Consider the following 18305-nt stretch of genomic DNA (forward strand, 5'->3'; position numbering starts at 1 on the left):
CTTTCCAGTTTTTCCAGCAGTTATCATCAAATAAGAAGTTCTTTCCTAAGTAATTTATGTAACGGAATACTATTGCATCTTAAGGGGCAATCTATGACAAATATAAATGACAAAAGGGACAGATTTAGAGAAATCTGGAGGGACTTACAAGAACTGATATAAAATGAAATGAGCAGAACTAGAACAATTTATACAAGTACAACTTTGACAAGGAACAATTATAATGAAAAAGAATATGATTGATTCAATGGTCAATCACGATTAGAGATGATTCATACAATCTATCTCTTTCTTGTCAGAGGCAATGTGCCAAAAGTACAAAATGAAACATAACATTCTCAAATAGACCCAACGGGTATTAGTTTTGCTTGATAATACTAATTTAATAAAAGAAAAGGCTTTTTTTGGGAGAGGGTGAAAGAAAAAATATATATGAGGGTTTGAAGGGGAGCAATAATAATAATACCAAAAAAAAAAAAGAATTAAAGAAAAGAGCATCAATAAAATATCTATTTAAATACAGAAGAGAACAGGAGTAGGGGAGCTAACTGGTGCAGTGACTAAAGTTACAGGCCTGAGGAGTCAGGAAGAGGAGTCTTCCTGATTTCAAATGTGGCCTTCATACTTAACTAGCTATGTGACTCTGGGCAAGTCACTTAATCCTGTTTGCTCAGTTACTCATCCATAAAATGATATGAAGAAGGAAATGGCAAACCACTCCAGGATCTTTGCCAAGAAGACCTCAAAACGGAGTCACAAAGAGTCAGACATGACTGAAAAGAACAACAAGAATTTGTAAAAGAAACTGATAAGAAGTAAAGAGAATATACATAAAATCAATAGTTTGTCAGTAACCTACAACTTGGATAACAAATATAAATGAGAGAAGGAGAAAGAATACTACTGTGGAAAAAATGTTTAATTTTCAACAAAATAGTGATAACTGAACTGTAGTGCATGCTTTAGAAAGATGTACAAAAGCTGCAACATTCAATAAGCGGTTTTCTAAAAGACAAAAGAAATACTATGGCAGCCTGAGACTATTTTTCAACGTCTCAGGAAAGCAAAGGCTTTTATCCAACAGGAATACTTCAAAGTGACAGCTGAGAATCTTAAAATAGCGGATGTGAAAATTGAAATAGACAGAGATAGATAAATCCAATTCATCAACTAGCCACATGAACTGTTTTCACACAGAATCTAACTGGTTAGTGACCCATATGGGCAAATTTCTTCTGGCAGTATGACAGATACTCTACCAAAATTTTCACAGGGGTAATTCTACAACAGAATAGACTTTTCAGAAAGATTCACATGCATAGGTATATTTTATATAAGATAGTGAAAAGAGCCCAAGATGTTGATTCAGAGGATCTCAGTTTAAATGAGCTCTGCAATTTACTACCTATGCGACCTTGGGCAGATAACTTCACCACTCTGCTTTCCCCATCTGTAAAATAATGTTAAACTACATGATCCTTAAGGTACCAATCACTTCTAAATCCTATGATCTTACATTTTAAATTAAGACACTTAGAAACAAATAGTGACAAACAGCAGCATGGAAGCAAATCTGATCACCTGGGTAGGGACGAGGTGCTGTTATTCCCAGCTCTTGGTTCTAGGCTGTCTCAACCAGTGACTGAGGAGAGGTGGTGATGTGATGGTTTGGCCTAACATATGCCAACTCCTATCCCTCCCTCAGACTACCATGCTGATTAAGCAACCATTTTTAGCTAAGAAATGTCTTTATATTCTGTTAACAAAGTTGTTTTTTCAGCAGTGGTAATGGATTATGTCCATACTTTCACAGTCTCCTACTTGGTCCTCTGGGAATCAGGGGCACATATCTTTAGGGTTTAGTGTTGAAGGGGAGAAGATTTTCCAGACTGGAAGGTAAACCCAAGACCCCCAAGAACAGCAATATCTTCTCAGACCATCAACTTTGTTACCAGCCCGGTGCCCACAGCCATCAATTATTAGATCAATACTCATGGAGATGAAATCTATCAACTACCTCTGCAGGTGATGCCGCCTCTGCCTCCTCAGCAGTCACAGCTACTAAAGACCCATTAAAGAAAGCTCTTACCACCAAGTACCTGGCACTGTCAAATGATCCAACACAAACAGACATGGTTTTATCAATGGAAAAGACATATTAAGTGATACAAAAGTGAAGAAAGAAGAAGCAAAAGATACACATTGATTACAACAAAGACGATACTAAAAGGAAAAAAAAATTCAATTCAAATGCAGTACACATCTAACGAGTGTGTCCAACAACTTTGACCCATATACCAACACATCTTTTCTAAAAGTAACCTACAACAAAGTACTCCTAAAGAAATAAAGAACTTAAAACAGCTGGAGGAATATTAAATACTCATAGCTAGGCCATACCAATATAATAAAAATTACAACACTACCAGAGTTAACTTACACTTCTAATGCTATACCAAATGATCACAGAACTTGAAAAAATAACAATAAAATTCATTTTAAGAAACAAAAGACCTAGACTATCAAAGGAAATAATTAAAAGAACTAGGGACAAGGCGGGGGAATAGTACTTTCAGATCTGACTATATTCTTAAGCAGCAGTCATCAAAACTATCTGATATTAGTTAAAAATAGATAGTTCAATGAAACAGACTAGACAAGGAAGAATCAGAAACAACAGAATTCAATAACCAAGGTTTGATAAATTGGAAAACAAATGACCTAGGAAAAACCTCCTTATTTGATTGAAAAAAAAAAAAAAACTGCTGGAAAAGCTAGAAAGCATCTTGGCAGAAACTAGGCTTAGACTACCACCTTACACTATAGTGAACAATACATTTCAAATGACCTTAATATTGAACATCATTTTATTTAAAAAATTAGAAAAGAAAGAGATCATATACCTCTCACAGCTATGGATAAGCGCTGTATTCTTAGCCAAATTAGGGATAGAGACAGTTACGAAAAATAATAGATAACTTTAATTACGTGAAACTAAAAAGCTTCTGCACAGACAAAATTAATGTAAGATAAGGGAAGTGATCTAAAGGGAAAAAATGTTTGTATCAAATTCCTTTGATAAGGGTTTGGTATCCAAGATAAACAATCAATCTATCTATAAGTGGAGGTTTTGAACAATTTTCAAAAAAAGAATGGCAAAGTATTCACAACTACACGAAAGAACACTCCAAATCATTACTAACAAGAGAAATGCAAATCAAAACACTGAAAATTCACCTGGGATCTTGAAAATTGGCAAAGATGACAAAAGGTGGGGGAAAAGGCAATATTGAAAAGATTGTGTGAAGATAAGCAAATTGATGGATTGTTGGTGGAGCTGTGGCTTTGTACAACCATTATGTAAAGCAATTTGGAATTATGCAAATAAAGTGACTAAAAGGTCTATAATCTTTGACCCAAAGATTCAAATATGGGGCTTACATCTCAAGGAAGCCACTAATAAGAAGAAATTCCCCATATATATCAATATATTTATAGAAGCACTTTTTGTAATAGTAAAGAATTGGAAACAAAGTAGATGCCCATCGATTGGGAATAGCTAAAAGAAATTGTGGTACATGTATGTAACGAAATACTACTATGTGGTAAGAAATGACACACGCGGTGAATACACAGAAGCATGGCAAAGACCTACATAAACGAGCGAAATAAGCAGAACTAAGAAAGCAGCACACACAATAATTACAACAATGTAAATGCGAAGAACTGCACACCAAAAACTCTAAAGTGAATATAACAAAATTACGATCAAAGAGGACTCAAATGAAGATATATAAGAAGACACCTCCAACCCATCTCTTTGCAGTGGTGGAGGTCCACAGCTGTTACATATTGCACATTTTTGGATTTTCTTAATGTACTGATTAGTTACGCTGATTTTTTTTTCTCTTTAACAAACACTATTTGTCATTTGGGATGACTATCTGGGAGGAAGAAGGGGAAGGATACTTGGGAATAATTATAATGATGTGAGAAACAGGTCAATAAAAACTTATTTTTAAAAAATAAACTACAAAAGTAGAAAGTAGCAAACTCTTGTTGAATTGAATGCACCATCAGTAGCAATCACTTTTAGATGGTTTTGCTTAAATGTTTTCAGAAAAGATATTTTCAGAGGTTTTTGTTGGGTTTTGTAAAGTTTCTCAAAACAAAGTATATTTTGGACCGTAAATTTCAAGCCATGAAGACTGGCAACTATTCTGCAACTCAGATAGTAATACAGAGTTGCTTGAAGTAGAAACAATATGTGCCAAGGGAAACACTTGAACTCTGGTTGTTTTGGCTCTGCACAAGCTATCAATCATACCATAATATACTTAGAGGAAAAAAATAAAGAGGCAGCAGGTGACATCAAAACCCAAAAACAGAACCTGCACCCAAGGATAAGTAGGGCTAATTTATAAATCATAACTGTAAAATCTGGAAGAAACTTGAGACATCATCTAGTCCAACCTCTTTATATTATGTATCAATAAAGGAAAATGAGGATCAGAGACCTTAGGTGATGTATTATACAAGTGGTAAATCACAGAGACAGGATCAGAATGTAGGTTTTCTGACTCCAAATACAGTCACTATAACAACATGATCTTAAGTAGAGTTTTACTTTTCATAATACTAACCTCATCACTATCAGATATGACAATGAATGAATTTTCCATCTTCTTTACTTTGAGAATTTGATTCTCCTTCTCCAATCTCTGAGATTCAGTAGTTTCTGCAACTTTCTTCTTCCTCCGAGGCATCTTTAACTCTGAAATGCATGGAAAAATTTGATTATTCCAAAAATGTTTTTCCAGTTTGGTCAATGAAAGGCAGATGGTCCTATTCTACCAAAGTTCAAAACAGTATTAAGTTTTTCAGGAATATCAAAAATCAACCACTAGTCAATAAAATCCACACTATTTCCTACAGAAATAAACTACAATCATCACTGTGGCCAAAATCTAATGGAAGACTTTGAAGTTTATCAAATAACTTCTATTTCTAAAACATATATCTGACCATATCATTGCCTTGCTCGATAAATTCCAATGGCTCCATCTTGGATCTAGGGCCATAAATAAATTCTTGTTAAGCATTTAAAACCCTTTATGATCTGATTCTAACCTATCTTTCTAGACTTATTTCACTCTAATCCCCTTATCCACTCTAAATTCCAGCCAATCTGGCTTGCTGTTCCCCATACACAACATTCCATCACCACACAGCCTCTACCTTTCACCCTTCTATCAGTTCTTAAAATCCCTAGCTTCTTTCAAGGCTCAGCTAAAGTAACACCTTCTACAAGGAGTCCTTTCCTGATTCTTCTTCTCCTCATCCCCAAATTACTTTGCATTTATTTTATACTTATCTTCATGTCTGTTCTTTTTCCAGTGGAATGCAAACTCCATGAAGATAGGGCCTATTTGATTTTTATCTCTATTTCTGATGCCTACGTCATAGCAGACACTCGATAAATACTAGATGAATTTGAATCCTCTTTTTCCCAATGGGCACTGACTTAAGAGCTGTTAAGCTTTTCCCTCCATAATTTGAAAATGTAAGGAAGGAAAGAAGCGTCTATATGGGGAAGACAGGAAATGGATCAAAGACATAAAACCATACCAAAAAGATAAGTGTTCAAAGAAATGATCATGTCTCAAAAGAATTGCAAACCGCTAATAAACATAGGAAAGAATGCTCTAAATCACTAATTATAAGAGAAATTCAAATCAAAACAAATCTGGGGTTCTTAATTTATACCCAGAAAACTGCCAAAGATCATAAACAAGATTGGAATAATTACTGTTGGAAGGATTAGGAAAAGACAGATTAATTAATACACTACCGGTAGAGCTATAAATTGATACAAGCATTCTGCAAAGCAATCTGGGATTACCTGAAAAAAGTGACTAAAGTGTCTACACCCTGTGACCAAAAGATCCTACTGTTAGATATATACTCCAAGAATGTCAATTATAAAAAGGCCCTATATACACACCACAATATTTCTATCAGCACTTTTTGCAGTGGCAGTTAAGTAGAAACCATGTAGATGACCATCAACTTGGGAATGGATAAACAAGTTGTGATACATGAAGATAATGGAATATTACTGTCCTGTAGGAAAAAAAATATGAAGACCGAAAAGCACAGGAAGATGGAGAAATTTACATAATGTAAAAATAAAAAATAACAATGAGAATCTTCTTTTAACTAAAAGTATTAAGGCAAATGCAAATATAACAGTCCTTCTGGCAAGGCTTAGATTGGCTTCCTTGTGAGGGTGTCACAGAGCCAGAATTTTTTTCCCTTTACAACTCTAGTCACCTGAGTGAGCAACCAGGATAAGAAAACACAGTCTGACACCTTGCTGTTTTAGCTTTTGCTGTATGATCCTGCGGAGCAAGTCACTTAATCTCTTGATGCTCTAGGTAAATCTCTAAGACTATAGATTGTACACAGTATTAGTAGAGGTAGTTTCCTTACTGAGGTGTTACTTATACCAATGAAATCAAAAGTCCCATTCTTCTCCCCCTTAAAAATATAGAAACTACTGAAAAAATGAAGGAGAACAAAAAATTTTTTCAGCTAAACTATATTGTGGAAAAGAGAAACAAAAAAAGAGGTAGAACTGCTCCTCAGAGTGGATGAAACTATAACCAACAATACAAAGATGACAAAATCAAATACTTTGGGATCCGTAAGGGACCAGAAATGGTGACTTTTTTCTCCCAAACAGAAAATGGTTTGAAAATGGGTATCACACAAGGGCAAGACTGTTCCCTTTGGTTCTATCAACTCATTCTAAGCTCCCTCCCTTTCCTCTATCAGTGCCCGACTTAAAGAAAAGGAAGGCTGAAGGTGATGAAGATGAGGATGGTCAGGCCTGTAATGCCTTTTGTTTTACAATGACAAACTGGAATATGCCCAGAGGAAGGTAAGCAGGATGGTGAGAAAGCTGGAGGTCAAGCCATATAAGCAACAATAGAAGGAAATGGAGATGTTTAATTTAGAAAAGACTGTACAGAGGAACATGAGAGCTATTTTCAAGTATTTAAAGGGGCCATATTTTATCTGCTTGGCCTGTCCAGCAAAGAGCTGACTTGAATAAATAAAATTCCTAATAATCAGGATTGTCCAAAGGTAGAATAGGGTACATGGAGAGACTAAGGTCCCTTTCATTTGATGTATTCTACTACAAGCTCAATTACAATTTATCAGTTACTTGTGCTTTAGGAAGGAGGATGAACTAGTTGGCCCCTGAAGGTTCTGCAAGTTTACTTGATTTTAGGTGTACCTAAAAACTTCCAGGCTCAACTAGATCAACAAAGCTATAGATCATTTATTTGTAGCTGAAAGATGTCGTCTAGTCCAGGGATATCAAAATAAAAGAGAAACTGGGGACACTAAAATATATAGATCACTGTGGGTTGCATATTAACCTAGAAAACTACATATTAATATTACCTATGTTTTAATTATCTTTTTATTTATTTTGTTAACTGTCTCCTAATTACATTTTAATCAAGTCCAGAGCCACTAGGAGGTGTTTGGGGACTCCACCAAGTCTTTGACATTTCTATTTAGTCCAACTCCCCCATTTTTACTGAATGTTAATTTGGCTTTTTTGTCATGTGAATAAAATTCCCACTTTATAACACTTTTTGTATTATAGGGCAGTATATTCCAACATAAATACAATTCGATTGTTTGGCAAGGTCCTTAACCCAAAGAGTAAAAAATCTAATGGCCAGTATGGATTTACCACTGACTAAAAACACACCTTAAGGGCATATAAATAAATAAAAACCTTCCTCCTTAACCCACAGCCACCAGCAGGCACAAAGGAGGATAAGCAATCAATATAAGCAGTATTAAGGGGAGACCAGACCAATATAAATCTCTTAAATTATTAGTAGTACATGAAGGTTTCCACAATTTCATCGCCAATCTGAAAAACAGAGAGGTTATTCAGAATCCAAATTAATCAGGGAAGCAAGTCAGAAATGCAATTTATTATTTATTTTAAGCGATATCCTTCACAATAGATACGAACTGCTTGATAAAATGACAACTTATTTATAGTTACATGAGCTAGGTGTTAAAGACTAAATTACCACTATTTGAAAAAGGGATATCAAATCTGGATACCAGCAGACACTTTTTAATCATAACAAGTTAGGACCAAAATGGCTTTGAACAAATGCAGATAGTAGAGGTGACCCTGTGATGAGAGATTCACTATTTACAGGTAACATTTTTGATAGTGCCCTTGAAAATCCCCAATTTGTGATATTATTTATAATTTTCTCTACATTTATCCATCAAAAGAGCAATCACTAACAAGGTAATTCAAAATCTTGGTATTCTAGGTACTAGACCTGTCAATGCTGCTGTAACAGCTAGAGAAATTAAACTCCGCTAAGCAAGTCAGTTATAGTTACAGGTTCTTCGTTTAAAATGAACGAACTCTGAAACAATCAGTATTTTACTCCTAACCACAGCTTCTGTACCTTTAGTCCAGATGAATCAACAACAATTTATTAAATACCAACTATATGTTTGACAGTGGGAGAAACACAAAGACAACTAAAACAGTCACTGGAGCTCCGGGAGCTTGCAATGTGAGGGAGGTTACAATACACAGACCACAGGGCCTAGAGTTAGAAGACCCAAGTTCCGATCCAGCCTCAGACACTTACTAGCTGGATGGCTCTGGGCAAGTCACTTAGTCACCTTTTGCCTCAGTTTCCCCATCTGTAAAATGGAGATAATAACAGCACCTCCCTCCCAAGGTGGTTGTGTGAAACTCACATGAGCAATCTAGCACAAAGTAGCCTCTATATAAATGTTAGTTGGTATTAGCTATAATTATTTAAGTACTTTTCAAGGATTTGAGCAAAGACCAAGCAGGATGCAAACACCTGGGAATTCGCAAGGGATGATGGGAAGCAACATGTGGGAGTTCAATTCAATTAGTGCTTATTATGCACCTGATAGTGCAAGGCACTATATCAGGTAGGTACTGGTTATGCAAAAACAAACAAAAATTAGCAGTCCTTGCCCCTAAAGAGCTTACATGAAATTGAAAATCAACTTGAGAGAGAGTGTTAGAAAAGGACAGTGATGGAGAAAGAACTGGAAAGGCTTTGAGGAAGTGGCAACTGAGTTAAGCCTAGAAATCTGTGAGGCAAAAATGAAAGGAAGAATTAAGCATTTATTAAATACCTACTAAGCAGGGTACTGTGCTAGGTCATGGGGACAAACTGTCCAGGCACTGAGACAGAAGGTGGAATGCCAAATTTGGGGAAGAAGTAAAAAGCCAGTTTGGCTGGAACGTAAAGTACAAGGAAAGAAGTAAAGTCTGATAAACTTGCTAAACTAACTAAATGGGGGAGGGGAGGAAGAAACAAGCCAAAAATAACTCCAGTGTTAGCAGTGGTACCCTCAATAAAAATAGGTTAAGTTGGGAGTACCAATAGATGGTAAGGGGAAAGAAAATAAGTTCTATTTTTAAGTTGTGAGTTTAAGATGTTTATGGGACATGCAGGTAGACATGTTCAACAGATGACAACAAAGGACTAGGGATAAGCTCACAAAAAAAAACAGATGGTAAACTGAACCCATGGGAGATGAGACCATTAAGAGAAAGTGGAGAGAAGAGGGACCAGCACAGAGACCTGGAGCATATCTATGCATAAGGAATGGGATACAGATGATGAACCAGTAAATGAAAATAACAAGGCATAGTCAAACCAGTAGAAGAACCAGGAAATGAACTGGGAAGAGAATATTCAAAGCATCAAGAAAGAACAAGCGGTAAACAGTGTCAAAAGATGCCAAGAGATAAAAAGGATAATGACTGAGGAAAGGTCAATAAATCTAGCAATTAATTTGTGGGCATCACTAGTAAGAGAAACACAAATAAAAACAACTTTAAGGTTTAACCTCACATCCAGCAGCTTGGCAAGGATGAGAAAAAAATAGAAATAGTACTGAAGTGATAGTAGAAAGACAGCCACATTGTTGGTAGAGCTGTGAACTGGCATTACCATTCTGGAAAGCAAACTAGAATTATGCAAATGAAGTGAATAAAATAAACTTTAATCCAGCAATTACGCTGCTAGGAATATACCCCAAGATCAGACAAAAAGAAAAGGGAGGGAAAAGGAAGAAAATAAGCATTTATATGGCATCTACTAGGTAGGTGCCAGACACTGAACTAAGTAGTTTTTTACAAATATCATCTCATATGATCCTCACAACAGCCCTGTAAGGTATATACTATTATTTTCCCCATTTTACAGTTGAGGAAACTGAGGCAAACAGTGGTTAAGTGATTTGCCCAGGATCACACAACTAGTAAGTGGTCTGATGCTAGATTAGAAATCAGGTCTTCATGACTCCAGGCTCAACACTCTATTCATTACACCACCTAGAAAGAGCCCATGTACACCAAAATACTTAGTAGCACTTTTTGTGGCGGTGAAGAACCGGAAGCAAAGTAGCTGCCCATCAACTGGGTAACTACGGGAGGTGAGATAAAATTAAGATGAATATTGTGGAATATTACTGTACTGTAAGAAACAATGAGCACGATTAATACAGAAAGGCATAGAAAGACTTACATGAATTCATGCAAATGAAAATAAGCAGAACTATGAAATAACAGATACAATGACTACAATAATATCAGCCAACATTTCGACAGCACTTTAAGTTTTGCCAAGTGTTCAGCATTTGATCCTCATCATCCTCTGGAGTAGGTGCGATTGCCATCTTCATTTTACAGATCCGGAAACTCAGGCTCAGAGGCTAAGTGACATGTCTGGGGTCACACAGCTAGTAAAGGTAGGATCTGAACTCACACACCTTACTGTGTCATCCTTCAAACTCAAGTCTTCCTGACTACAAGTCCAGCAATAAATACACTACGCCATCCAATGGAAAAAACAACAAAAGAATCAAAACTGAATGCTTCAAAATTATATTGACAAAGTTTGGCCCCAAAGAGATATGAAAAGCTTCCTTTGCAGAAGTGTGACCATACATAGGGAATACATGATCATGTTGGTTAGTTATGCAGAATGATTTTCCCAACTTAAAAAAATCATTATTATAAGAGATAGCCCTGGAGAATGGGGGGCAGGGGGAAAGTGAGCCAATGGGAAATTTATTTTTTTTTTTAGAAAGCAAATGTTGCTAACTTCACCAAGGTGAGCGGCAGGGTGAGAAGTCAGACTGCAAAGGGTTAAGAAGTGTGAGGTAAAAAGGTCAAACCAATCTGTGTAGACATATTTTTCTAGTTTACCTATAAAAAGGAGGCGAGATATAGGATGATGACAACATGAGGGTTGGTCAATTAAATTACTTTTAAGAATGGGAAAGATTCAGGTGTCTTATCTTTACAGGCATCAAAGAAAGTGCCAGTGGATAGCTCCATCAATCAATGAGCATTTATTAAGTGCCTACAATGTTCTGGGTATTGTACTTAGCACTGTAGATACAAAGGATGAAACAGTCTCTACTCTCAAGGAGCTTCCATTCTATTAGCAGAATACAGGAGTAGATACAACATACAAAGTAAATAAAAGGTAATTTGGAGGGAAAAGCACTATAAGCTGGAAGGTCTCAAAAAAGGTCTAGTTTAGGAGGTGGCACTTAAGCTGAATTTTCAAAGAAGCTAGAGATTCTCAGAACCTGAGGTGAGGAGGGAGCATATTACAAGCAGGAGGCATAGCCTATTCAAAGTTTCGATTTCAAATATCATGTGTGAGGGTCAACAATTAGGCCAGTTTGGCTGGACTATAGAATGTGGGAAAGAAAGAAATATGCAAAAAGTGTAGAAAGTTAAGTTGTAATCACACTGTAGAGTTTCAATGTTCAATGGAAGAGTTTCTAATACATCCTAGACACAAGAATGAACCAGTGGAGCTTAATTCGTAGAGGAGGGACATTTTCTGTGCTTTATGAATAGCATTTTGGCAATTGTAGGAGATAGCTTGGAGAGAGGAGAAAATGGAGTCAGGGAGACCAATCAATCAATGAGCATTTATTAAGCTCCTACTAGGTTGGGCATGGTGCCTGAGACACAAAAGATAAAAGCAAGATACCCTTTGACCTTCAGAAGCTTACACCCTAATGGGGAAACATGTACACATGTAGCGGTTTACAAAGGTAACTTCGGGGGGGAAAGACAGTAGCATCTGAGGGTGATGTCATTTAAAGGCCTCATGTAAAAGGTGGAGTATGAGCTAGGTTTTGAAGGAAAGGAGGGATTCCAAGAGGCAGAGGTGAGGATAGAATACACTCTAGACATAAGGGATAGTTATTGCTAAGGCACAGAGATGGGAAGTGCAATATTCCAGGGGAAAAATGAAAAGAACAGCTTGACTGGACCATAGAGAGTGGGAATAAAATTTACTAAGGACATTAATAGATTCAAATGCCAAAGAGGAATTTAAATTTGAGAGTTGGGGGGGCGGGGCATGTCTCGCCAGAAAAGTAATATAGTCAGACCTGAGCTTTATGAAAATCACCGGCAGTTACATGAAGGATGGATTGGATTAAGAAGCAGTTCAAGGTGGCTTCTGCAATAGTCTACAAAAGAGGTAAATAAGGACCTGAACAAGGGCAGTAGATGTGAGTGGAAGGCCTGTGGAAGATAATGGTGGTGATAGTACTTTCAACAAAAATGGAAAGTTAGGTAGAATGGATTTGGGGTGAAAGATTATTTTGTTTTGAACATGTTGAGTTTGAGATGCATGTTGTACATCTAATTCAAAATGCCAAATCAGTGATCTCTGTCTTAAGACTGGAACTAAGAGAGAAACCATAGCTAGATAAGAGATTATCTGAGAGCCATCTTTGTAGAGGTTATAATTTAACTCATGGGCATTTATAAGATCATCAAGAGACAGCAGAGAAGAATGCCCACGGGATTTTGAGGGGACGTCAGAGTGTATATTTAAGACCCCAAATGAGTACAAGGACTGAGAAAGAGTGTCAACCAAGTACTGACCTCTGTAAGAAAAGGAAAACTACATGATGGCTAGATTACTATACACAAGGATCTAGATAGGGTCAGTCAGTCATAAACATTTATTAAGTACCTACTATATTCCGGGCACTGTGCTAAGCTGATGTGACAGAAATTCATGAACCTAAAAAGGATATGTTCCTAAGCGGCAGAATGAGGCTCTGGAAGAGGCAGCAAGAAGTACAGATAGTTCTAGCTTTACATAAGCAGACAGTTGTGCAGACGTCTATGTAAAGTGATTTTTATGAAATTCGAATTTGCCAGCAGACATGGGGAAGCGAGAGAGGCAGGAAGGGGGCTGGCATACAGTTCAGGGACATGTGGGCACCAGAACCAGAGAAGGGCAAGAAAAGGAACACCTGGAGCCAGGACCAGTCACACAGAGGACTGACCAAAAAAACAAGAGAAAATGGGGAGGGGGGCGTGGGAGAAGCACGCGACAGTGTACACCAGAGATGTTGGGGCTAGACACATGAACATGGGGCACAAGACAAGTTTGAGTGTAAGGTTCAAGGCAAAGGTCTCCTTTCTCAGAGTCCCAAGGTCTCAAGCCAAGTCCCTGATCTAGCGGATCTCTTCTCCACCTCCATTCTGCTTTCAGTCGGAGGGGGTTTTTTAGGGTTCTTTTCTTTGGGGATTTTTTGCAGGGGAATGCGCAGTAATGTAAAGTTAAAACAGGTAATTTTTTTTTGGAGTGCGGATTTCTTTCATAATTCTTTATGTAAAGTTGAATCTGCAAAAAGCAAGAACTGTCTGTATACTTATTTCTTCCTCCTGTATACTTAATCCTTCCTTCTTCCTAGGGAAGGGGGACAATTCAGTAGCTTCCCTTACGGTTTGCATATTGACTCGGAAACCACAAATTAACAATACCTATGTTCTATAGTATTTCTATTTTATTAAATTTTTTTTCAAATTAAATTTATTTGCTAAACATTTTCTAAACGCATGAAGGTATCTGCATGGCCCAGGAGTTTTCATGAGTGTAAGAGATAGGAAGGATGTGAGAAGAGGTCTAAAATGAAAGGAACTTTGTTATCAATAGAAAGGATTCTCCAAAAGGGCAAAATTGAAAGGGAGAAAAAAGGAAAAGGGGAAGGGTGTAGCTGACAAGAAAGTGGATAGTGGAATGGAGAGATTTCTCCCAGGATCAAAGGGATTCAGGTTTACAAAGCCCTAATGCATGGTTTTCTCAGAGAGTGAATGAAGCAAAGCACCTCCCCTCATTTCAACATTTCAGACAGCTTGCAGATACCCTTCATCCCATGGAAAGTGAACTTTGTTCCAAGTGAAATTCAGCATTACGGGTCCTGGTTGGGTGCTGGAGGCAAAAGGTCTATAGTCTGAGCATTAGATAGTTACAGACAGTTGAAGTATTTCTTTTCTAAGAAGGCTTGGTTAAACAAAGCAGAATAGGTAGTGTAAGGTAGTGGGAAGCCTGCAAATCTAGTTCCAGAGAGGGATTAAAACTCTACCCTCTAGAAGCTATTAATGGTACCAAAAGGAGTAAATGCTGGGGGGAAAGGGGAGGGAAAAGGGAGCTTATGTGTCAGCGATCCTACTTAGAAATTCCATGGTTATGGATTGATAGCAGGTACAAAAAAAGTTCCTCTTCCACCCTACCCATGATAGCATTCAGTGGTAAGACATGGAAGAGCATTTTCTCAGATGGTTCAGTGACATAGACGATGCATAGCTTCTACATATAACAATAAGTGGCAAGGAAGGCTATAAACCCAGTTCCTGAAAGAGGCCTAGGATAGGGTATTATCCCATATCAATTGAGTAATGGAAGTTCCTATGCCTCCCTAGCTATGCCAAGAGGCTCTCACACAGAGATATGGCACTCGAACACACACACAGACACATACACACCACACCTCCCTCTCTGAAGGCAGCTTACATACCCCATACACCCATTCAAGCTTGGAGAGTTTAGGGCTGGATTTCCACTGAAGCTTCCATTTGCAACCACAACCTCCTACCCCCTTCTTGATCAATTTCTCTGAAGGCAGCAAAAGTAATTTCCACTAGCTTCCAATTTATCTGGCCTAGCTCAGTACCAGAATACTCACTGGCTTTTGAGTGAAAGGACTTTTGTTTGAATACAAGCTCTGCTCACTTACCTGAGTGGTTTGGGCAAGTTACTTGACCGTTCTGAACCCGTTTCCTATTTTAAAAAGAAAAGAAAATTAATCTCTTAGTTAGTCTCTTCCAGTTCTAAATCTTCTCGTTCTATGGAAGCAAAAATTAATCTACAATCAATCAATAATAATTTATTAAGCACCAATGTGCCAGGCACTGTGCTAAGTAATAAGGCAAAACCTCTCTGTTTTCTAAGGTGTTCACTCTACCTCATCCAGGAGGTGCTGGATTCACCTGGGAAGACAGAGGATTTAACATCCTGCCAAAGGAGATACTAACAGAAAGAAAACAAGAGTTACAATACTAGGGTGTCCAACCCAGAGGCCTCTGTAATCCCAGGAAAAATTCTGTATTTCATTTTTAGTCACTCATAAAACAGGATCTGCATCCAATATACATGGTGAACCTAAGAAGCAAGAAAGCAATAGGTCTGCCAAAAAAAGAGAAGATGGTAGAAGGGCACAGGTAGAATCGAAGAGAAGATATGAACAATGTGAATGACACAGAGTATATAACCGGGAGAAGATGAACTAGAAGTTAAGGTATGATCCATCTCTGGAGGAGAGAAAACAAAGGGAAAACAGATATGGTGTAATAATGCCTTATAAAGTTTCAGAACACTTTCTGAAAGGAGAAGAATCTAAGAATCACTTCTTATATACAAACCAACTTAGAGGGGAGAATGAAGAAATGGGAAAGAAGGTCCTAGAGATAAGAAATGTCAAAAAAAAAATCATAGATGAGAGCTGGAAAAGATCTCATAAGTCACTCTCTCCTTTTTCAGTTGAGGAAACCAAGGCTATGGAGCTTAAGTGACTCACCCAAAGTCACACAACCTGTAGCAGAGGCAGAATTCAAACCCAGGTCTTCTACAGACTTTAAAATAGATATTCCTTACCCTGTACCGGGTGTAAAAGAATAGGGAAAGAGAAATAAGAATGGGGTCTTGGGGGTAAAGAATGGGATGAGATGGGGGGCGAGGAGCACGCCCTCCCCGCCCCCGCGCGGGTAATAAGTGGTGGTGAAGGGCTGGGGAAGGTAAGAGGCTGGAGGTGTTATGGGGAGGAGATAAGGGTCCTGGAGAATGAGATCCTGGCTACGGCATCCAAGTGAGAGATGGGAAAGGGGGCGAGGCTGGGCAGGAGGGCTGGGCTGCTAAGGCGCCCGGGCAGAGTCCGTCAAAGGAGGCAGCAGCAAGCGGCCCTCGCGGATGCGAGAAGCCGGGCGGCTGTTACTTACCAGCCTAAGCCCGAAGCGACCCTGGCCCTTCCCCCGGTGACCCCGGCCTCACCAGGATAACCTGAAAGCGGATGGGGGTCCAGCGGCCCTAACACTCAGGCAGTCACTACACTGGTTGGGAGTAACCCACCAGACAGCCTGAATCCTAGAGACAGTACACTCCAGGAGGGAGGATCCAGGCGGAACACCGTGCGCAGGCGTAGGAGCGGCGGACTAAACCAACTCTCTAAAGGAGGAGGGGAATCCATGGGAGACACCACCTCAAAGCGGAAAGGGGAAGGCAGCAGGGGCGAGAGTTAATCAAGTTAAGGTGTCTGCCTTCCAGACATCGACAATCTCTCAGAGGAATTAAAACTTCTAGGCAAATCTATACGTAACGAGCCAAAATGTAATAAAAGTACACGAGAGATATTACTCTCGGTTCTCTTATCTCCTCTCCCCACTTAGACTCCAGGTGGCCAGAAAAACCCAAATTCTTTCTATGTTTACAAGCCTAGCACAGGGACATACTGCATACGGTGGGTACTTAGCATTTGTTGGATAAATGTTACAAAGTGCCATGAAGTTAACAGATATACCCCAAGGAAGCCATTGATAAGAATAAAGTCCCCATGTATACAAAAATATTTATAGCAGCACTTTTTTGTGATGGCAAAGGATTAGAAACAAAGCAAATGCCCATTGACTGGGGAATGGTTAAACGAATGTACATGAATAGAATGAGATGTACGGATGCTGTAAGAAATGATATGTGACAGGGATGAATACAGAGAAGCAGGGAAAGATCTCTATGAATGGATGCAGAGTGAAGTAAGCAGAGCCAAGAAAACCATATCTATTTATATATACGTGTGTGTGTGTGTGTGTGTGTGTGTGTGTGTGTAGAGTAGGAAGTTGGCCTACGTAACTTCTGAGGTCCCTCTCAGCCCTAAATCTATGGTCCTATGAGCCAGTCACAGTACTTGAGATACAATGACAAAACAGGGACTGTCATCTTTCCCTTCAGGAAGATTACATTTTATTGGGGGGAAACCACACATACACAAATAGAGAGACTGGGGATTGGGCCTGGATTTAGGATTTCATTGATCCAGGGAACACCCAGATAGAAGAAAATTCCTCTACTGATGCAGGACTGCATTTTCTCAGCAATTTACAATCTGAGAGAGTTGCCCATGCACTGAGAAATGAAGGAACTTGCCCAGGGTCACACCACCAGCAAGAGTCAGACATGAGATGTAAACCTTGGCCTTTCTGGTTCTGAGGCCAGCTCTTCTATCCACTACTGTATGCCTCTGAATCAAAGTCTGTACAACACCCTAACAACCAGGGCAAATAAAGAAGGCCTTGTCCGAGAAGCATTTCTTGTACTGAACCTGGAAGGGAGGTACAGATTTTAAGGGAGAACATTCCAGGCCCAGAGGACATCATGTACATGCAAGAAGATGAGAAGGAGGATGTCCTGTATAGGAAACAGAAAGCAGGCTAGGTTGACTGGAAATTAAAGTACAGGTGAAGTAATGAGAAATTGGTCTGGAACGTAACCAGGTTTTGAAGGGTATTAAATAACTAACATTTACTCTGTATTTTACCCTTCAGACAATAAGAAAGCACTGAAGTTTCTGGACATGGACAAGACTGGGTCTACACTTTAGGAATATCAATTTAACAGCACTGTGGAAAGTGAATTAGAGACGTGAGAGACAAGAGGCAGGGAGACCAATTAGGAGGCTACTGCCATCCAGGGTTCAACTAAAGCTGTAGCTGTGCAAGTGGAGAGTGATGCACAAGATGTGGTGGGAGCAGAAGTCTCCTCCACTATCAAAGGAAAGAGCTGCACTACAGACAACTTCTAGGGTCCCTTCTAGCTCTTCAT

General features: G+C 38.7%; 1 protein-coding gene across 1 annotated transcript in view; it reads right to left on the minus strand.

Moving 5' to 3' along the window:
• UIMC1 (ubiquitin interaction motif containing 1) overlaps nt 1-16628 on the minus strand; it is a 115456-nt gene extending 98828 nt beyond the window's left edge. Inside the window, exons 1-3 of the mRNA XM_036751979.1 lie at nt 16430-16628; nt 15172-15215; nt 4644-4774 (exon numbers count right to left, since the gene is read on the minus strand). Of these exons, the coding sequence (XP_036607874.1) occupies nt 4644-4766 (123 nt within the window). The 5' untranslated portion in view covers nt 4767-4774; nt 15172-15215; nt 16430-16628. The remainder of the gene's footprint in view (nt 1-4643; nt 4775-15171; nt 15216-16429) is intronic.
• Between the last annotated feature and the right edge of the window lie 1677 nt (nt 16629-18305).

Source organism: Trichosurus vulpecula, chromosome 3, assembly GCF_011100635.1.
Source record: "Trichosurus vulpecula isolate mTriVul1 chromosome 3, mTriVul1.pri, whole genome shotgun sequence".
Classification (NCBI taxonomy): Eukaryota; Metazoa; Chordata; class Mammalia; order Diprotodontia; family Phalangeridae; genus Trichosurus; species Trichosurus vulpecula.